Genomic DNA, 7,165 nt, shown 5'->3' with positions numbered 1-7,165 from the left:
TCAAATGAAGACCATTTTTAATATCCCTTGGTAGAACCCCGGCCATAGTTTGTTGTTTAACATATGCCTTCTCCTCCGCATCCAATCCCACGAAGTGCCGATCCCCGTCCTTATAAACTGCTACATTGTGGTTGTGTCGTCCACCACCCTCGGAGGTTACAATGTTCCAAACTATCGCCTCTTGGATCATTTTTAATCACGTAATTTTGCACGGCACGAATACGGAACATGCATGAACACTTCTGCGACCTCCTTGGCTTCTCGGGATCATCCGTTGGTGGGGGTAGCCTATGTCTTTTACATCGAAAATAACTTGCCAACAACCCGTTTTCTTTTCTGTTTTTTGCTCCGTTATTTGCTTTAACCAAAGCAAACCCATTCTCGAACGCAACATTAGTAGCCCAATTGAAAGCATCATCACGAGTTCCGAAATCTAAAGTCGTCACGAACAACGGGTTGTAATTAGTTGAATTCTCGCCAAAACTCTCCCACGAAACCTGTTTCAAGCAATTCGGACAATAGTTAGACAATAAAAACGATACATAACCACGTTAAACGGAAGGAAAACAAGAGAAAACGAGTTCATTGTCAGACCACGGACTGAAAGTTGAGACTTAACAATCAATCCATGGCCAAACCACGAGACTCAACGTTCGACCATGGCCAAACATCGAGACTCAACGTTCGACCATGGTCCAAACGTTGAGGCTCAACGTTCCACCATGGGCAAACGTTGAGAATCAACGTTCCACCATGGTCAAACGTTGGATCTCAACGTTTGGTCCATGGCTGAACGTTGAATCTCAACGTTTGGTCCATGACTGAACCTTGGGTTGTACAAATTTTAGATTTACGCAAAAAAATCGCAATGTTTACTACAATTAAGTAAATACCTGACGTAAATCAACTAATGAATAGATTTAATGATGCGCGAAAAAATGAAAATTAACCAAAGAAGAAGCTATTAAGTTGTCTACGTACCGGTCATTCAGGTTCTGTCATGTTAATTAATCTTGTTAATTGTTGTTGTTGTGTATTTTTTTTGTTTTTTTTTATTTAGTTGATTTTTACTAGAATTTGAGAGAATTTTTTGGAGAGAAATGAATGTAAATGTGGAGAAGGTATTATCGTTTTTTGAAATGAAAACGTTGCCGATGATACCCTTATAGAGAGTGTTGAACCAAGTAAATCACGGAAACCATGTACTCCAATACTCCCGTATAAGCTTAAACTGTTTGAGAGTGAGAACTCAGTTTGTTGTTCCCACTTTCATTCATACTTCCGCAAAATATACTCGAACTTTTTCAGTCATTGCATCTTCAACAATGTCTTACCACAAAGAGCTCGCTGCTGCGAAGAAAGCTGCTTCTCTTGCTGCCCGTCTTTGCCAGGCACTTCTCTTTATATCTCTCTCAATATAAGGGTCTGCCTTCATTTTTTGTACTCCGTATTAATTAATTTTTCCCTTTTGATTTTCTTCTCAAGTTGTAAAGAAAGATTTCATCTTTCCTTGTTAATTTGATGTTTGAAGCAAACCCAGGTCAGAAATTGCGAATTTGTGTAGATTTTTCATGAACCCAATTGAGATTTTAAGTTGGTCAATGTGAGAGTTTTGTGGGATTTAACTTTTAGTATTTGGTAGGTGTAGATAGCTTTTTAGCCTATTATGGTAAGTAATTTAGTTGGGTTTTTGACATTTTGCAAGTGAATGATCTATGATGATAAAATTTTGGAATTTTTGGGTGATGGGACTTATGTAATTGCTAAGTTCAGTGATTGAATTAATTGCCTGAGATTATTATTGAGGGTTCATACATTGGAGAAAATGAGCTTCACTAATTTCGCATTTGGGTTTGGCTTGTACATCCCATCTCCCATACCCTGCAATTTGCGGGACCCTATGAGGCACTAGGGTAATGTTGTTGTTGTATTGTTGGTTTGGCTTGTACTAGAAATCAGAATGTAATGTTGTCGTCGCTGTATTATACTTTTGGCTATGTATTGCCCATACATTGAGTTTTATGCATTACTTATGTAAGATTTTCTTCTTTTGAAGAATTGGAGTTTTGATTTACAGTATTAAGGGTTTTAAGAGTCAGGAGTCCGAGAATGTGCAGACATTGATAAAGGTCTATTATTCTGTTTCAGCAAGTGTATTGAGTTCAACTGTGATTTTGATGTTAATCCTACTTAGTTTCTTGCTTATGTTTTGCCACATGGTACTTGTCAATTTTGTTACAAGTCTCTTCTGAACGATTCTCCTGCATCTTGGTCGGTGATTAGTGATACACTTAAGTCCATGCTCGTTGATGTGGTCAGTGAGACCTCTAGTTTTTTAGCTAGGTGTTCTGTCACACTGTAATGATGTTTATGCTGATTTAGTTAGGTGTTCTGTCACGCAGGGAGTACAAAAGTCACTACTTCAATCTGATGTACAGTCGAAACTGGATAAAAGCCCAGTCACGGTTGCTGACTATGGTTCGTTATACAACTCTTCTATACTGGATACATCCTTTCGATTGAACATTTATCAATAAGCAGCCAATCACTCCTATTATCTGATTATTGTATGTCTTTCGATAATCTTTAGTTGGGTGCTGTAGAGTATACAACTATAGATGGGTGAACTGCTTGTAACCATGGTGTGGCTATTTGCATTTTAGGTTGTGTACAGTAGTGAGAGAGCGATTTATCGAATGTTTGAGGAATTAGGAGGGCCAGAGCCAAATTTCAACATTACCCTACCGCCTCAAAGGCTTCCTTGTATGGTGGGGGTAAAGGTGGTCGGAAGTATGCATCATTACGCTTATAGTTATAGAGCTTATTTCACAGTTTTAAAACTGTGAATAGGTCAGTGAACCCATCTTGCCTCATTAATCATATTCAAGGCAAAAGAATAGTGAGTTTTGGCTCCGTGGAGATTCATACACACCAATGGGTCTTTGGTTCAAAAGTTTACTATCGTTGTTGATGTTTGTTAATGTTAGATCTAGAGCACAAGGACACAGTGAGTCTTGTCGTTACCATTAGCTGAATCGTTTTCAAGGCTTTGGGTTGTGCTTTCTTTTCCTATCTTTTGTCAAATAAACTGGTTGTAGTCCTTCACTCCTTCCATCCACTTGTTTTCACGAATTTGCGTAGGACCAAAGTAACAGGAAATGAAAAATATGTGAGAGTCGAATGATATTTTTGTGGGGTATTGACTTATTTCTTGCCCAAAATGTAATTTTAGTGAATTGATTGCTCTCATGTAAATTGTCATTGACACTCATCCAAAATGGAAGCAAGGGAATTTTGTAGGTCATGACACTCAATTACTCAAATGAGTCATTGACTCTCGTGTATGTCCTTACCAGGCTCACACTCAACTTATGTTGTCTTTCGTGTATGTCCTTACCAGGCTCACAAGCTATTGTTAGTTTTGTGCTCGAACACGAGCTTTCGACAGATCCATTTTCTTTAATGGCGGAGGAGGTATGTTTGAATACTCACAGCTAAGCATTTAAGTTATGGTTGATAAGTACAATAATGAACTCTGCTTCAATTCCTGAATCAGCTGTGGCTTTTAAAACTTTCAGGATTCTGGAGATTTGAGGAAAGATGGTGCACAAGAAACTTTGGAGCGTATCAAATTGCTCGTTAATGACACTATTGCTAGTGACGGCTCATATAGTGTTCCACCTTTGTCATCCGAGGATGTGCTTGCTGCAATTGATAATGGCAGGTCTGAAGGTGGCCCTACAGGTCGGCATTGGGTTCTGGATCCTATAGATGGTACAAAAGGGTAAGTTTATGGGAAAATTGCACTGTGAATGCCCTTGGATTACTAGGTTTACAAGTCACCATATCATCCCTCCCACCCCATTTATATTGTGCTCTTTTGAATTTGATTTTCAACTTTGACCACTTTTTTCTTACTGTATTTTGTGAAAGAATTTGAAAATAGTTGTTTCCATGAATCAAACGTACAAATCTGACTTGTACCATTACATATATTTGAAGATTGATAGTCAATATGGATCATGAAAATCAAAAGGAAAAATCTATTTTCAAGGAATTTTATTACACCTTTTTTCCTTTTATGAATGACCATTTTGTTCCCTTCTCTAAAAGTTTTTTTTTCCCTTGGAGAAAGGGTAGATATTTGTGAATCAGAGGGAGTATATGTAGAATTAGAACAACAACATTACTCTTATGCCTCAATGGCTCCCGTAGATTGCGGGGTAGGGGTAGGGGTCCTATGTACGCAACCTTATCCCCGTGTTAGCAACATAAAGAGGAAAGAGGCTGTTTCCGAATGACCCAAGATGAAAAGAGAACTGAACTGAAGTACTCCTACTTCACAATAGAAAGAAGCACAACCTCTTTAGTATATGTAGCATTGTAGAAATTAAAATTTCTGACTTAATGTGGATCCTTCTGTCAAATCTTTTATTAAAGTCTCGACTCCTTATTTCTTTGTTTTCCATCACATCTTGATTTTGATGAATCTGAGGTTATACAAGGTTTGTAAGAGGGGACCAATATGCAATAGCATTAGCATTGTTAGATAAAGGAAATGTAGTTCTTGGAGTCTTGGCTTGCCCGAATCTTCCTTTGACGACCATTGGCACACAAAGTGATCAGTCAACAACCGGACAAACTGGCTGTCTTTTCTCAGCCATGATGGGTGAAGGAACTTACTTGCAGTCTCTTGATGGTTCTTCACCTGTACAAGTATGTGCTTTTTCACTTCTTCTGTGCTAATTTCAATCTTTTCTATAGAAATAAGGTTTGTTGTAGGCATACTTTTCTGAAGTGTGTATCTTATGGCTTCAACTTTCAGGTGAATGTTAGTTCAGTTGAAAACTCTGAAGAGGCTTCATTCTTTGAATCATTTGAAGCAGCTCATTCCTTGCACGATCTAACTAGCAGCATAGCAAAGGTAAAATTTGGTTTTGAGTGAGGAACCTTTATAAGCCCTTGAAATTTTCTGATTTCGGATGTTGGTTTAATGATTTATCTTTTAATTTAACAAGAAAAGTATTTGGAAGAAAATACGTAATTCATTTCATTAAATTTGTTGCCAAAAAATATTTTACACAGGTATGCATTTGCCAAAAAATATTTTACTTAGTTTAAGTGTTTTTTGAACTGTCGAGGATGACATACTAAGGTCAATATTTTACTTAGTTTAATTGTCATTCTAAACTATTGAACAGAAACTTGGTGTTAAAGCGCCACCAGTCAGGATTGATAGCCAGGCTAAATACGGTGCTCTGAGCAGAGGAGATGGTGCTATATATCTACGTTTCCCACATGCAGGCTATCGCGAAAAGATTTGGGATCATGCCGCTGGATCCATTGTTATTACCGGTATGGAAGTCCTCTTTAGACCTGATTAATGGGTCATTTGGTCGGTTACAAGAAGTCACATTAGTTAAGGGTCGGCTCACTTTGGGTAAGGGTCAGTTCAGGGCCATCAAAATTCCTGCCTGATCAGATCAATTTGGGTTCATTTGTTCAAGAACGAGTCAAGGTCAATTTGAGCCTAGTCGGTTAATTTTGCAAATTCTAGTCACCAGTTTGTTCATATATGTAATCCAAATTTTGGGTTTCTCCCTTTGAACCCTTAACTGTAAGCAATCGTCGTTTTGCAGAAGCCGGAGGTGTTGTAAGTGATGCTGCCGGAAACCCTTTGGATTTCTCTAAAGGAAAATACCTTGATTTGTACAAGGGTATAGTTGCTACCAACAAGAAGCTAATGCCTTCCCTTTTGAAGGCTATTCAGGATTCGCTGGATGAAAAAGCTTCATCATTGTGATCATATGCTTAATTTGTACTCCATTATATGGTGTATTCTATAATTTCTCAAGCTTTCAGGGGGTGTTGGCATCCCATGAAGGATGATCTGGAGAGATTTTTTTTCAAAGTCTTGCAAGAGGTCTTATGACATAAATTGCGAAGGAACTTCGGAAATCTATTAATAATATATATGCCACATCTTTGTGTACCTGAACTCTATTTCCGGCACATTTTGTAGGTTCTTTTAGGGTTATGTTGATATGGTCTCCCTTAATTGTGTTTCCTTCTCACCCGTTGCTTGCAGGGTTGAGTTTTATTGACTTGCCTGCACAGCGTCAGAGATTACCCCTTCAAAAATTTCCCTGAAACCAAGCCAATCAAGTCTAACACAAGTACACAACTACCCAATAGAAGTCTTGACATGATCTATCCAATCCCAATTCGACCCAATAATAAACGGCTCAACATGAACCCAACTCGACCCACCTGATTGCCACCTTTACATCATAGACATCATCACATCGCTGAGAAGATCGGCCTCTAGCAGCTTGTCAAGTTTCCCTGCAACTTGAATTGCATTCCGTATATGCAACATTTTAACAGATTTTTTTGCCTAAATTGACAGTGAAGTACAAAGTAGTCAGTTTGTAATTCAAGCTTTCCTCAAAGGAGTCAAGCCTCAAAGCAACCCAGTTAATAGATCCTACCACCAAGTTGATCAGGTTGATATTCTAACTCGAAAGCCTATATAATAAAGTTTTAGAAAGCTTTGTTTTAAAGAAGTTGAAATTTATACCATAAAATTTCTGAACTCACTCACTTAAACATAAAAAAAATTAACTTTAAGAAAGCTCAACAAAATTAACCATAAGCTCGATAAGATATACCTTGGTTGTATGATGTTATTGTACCACTGGAGGTATAATATTATTTGTGAAAGCAACCAAAAGTCTTGCTTCCTTCACATCGAGGCAATTAATGAACAGATAAGAAAACACGTCAGCTTTTAATTTTTGAGTTTTGGCACGGAATTGCGTCCAGTTATTATTATGTGTGGTTCAGATCCTTTCAACAAGTAAATCCAAAGGCCTTTAAAACTCCATTAAAATAAGGGAAATTGAGAAAAAACCCATGTTTATCCTAACTAGTTTGTTGCACCGTGCGCGAAGCGCACGGTCCCTAAAATATTTTGATCGTTAACATTTTATGTGCATGTTAGCGTCTTTTTTTTTGTTTGATTGTATGTACATATTGAGTGTCCCTTAGATTGAAACTATTGGTGGTGTATTATTTTGATGGTTGAATTGATTGAAAACAAAATTACAAACCTTCTTAAATAAGTCGTATTTAGTTTGCTAAGAACGTGCATATCAGAATATAA

At 37.7% G+C, this 7,165-nt stretch overlaps 1 protein-coding gene across 1 annotated transcript; it reads left to right on the top strand.

Annotated features, from left to right (window-relative positions):
- Positions 1 to 1,191: 1,191 nt before the first annotated feature.
- Positions 1,192 to 5,998, top strand: LOC141633452 (3'(2'),5'-bisphosphate nucleotidase 1-like). Its single transcript, XM_074445918.1, has 8 exons — positions 1,192 to 1,391; positions 2,403 to 2,478; positions 3,401 to 3,474; positions 3,579 to 3,784; positions 4,506 to 4,716; positions 4,826 to 4,924; positions 5,202 to 5,355; positions 5,640 to 5,998. The coding sequence occupies exons 1-8, from the start codon at positions 1,326 to 1,328 to the stop codon at positions 5,801 to 5,803; spliced, it is 1,050 nt and encodes a 349-aa protein (XP_074302019.1). The 5' UTR covers positions 1,192 to 1,325; the 3' UTR covers positions 5,804 to 5,998.
- The last annotated feature ends 1,167 nt before the right edge of the window (positions 5,999 to 7,165 follow it).

This window comes from Silene latifolia, chromosome Y (assembly GCF_048544455.1).
Source record: "Silene latifolia isolate original U9 population chromosome Y, ASM4854445v1, whole genome shotgun sequence".
Classification (NCBI taxonomy): Eukaryota; Viridiplantae; Streptophyta; class Magnoliopsida; order Caryophyllales; family Caryophyllaceae; genus Silene; species Silene latifolia.
Note: the sequence above shows the minus strand (reverse complement) of the source record. Positions and strands in the feature narration are given on the sequence as shown.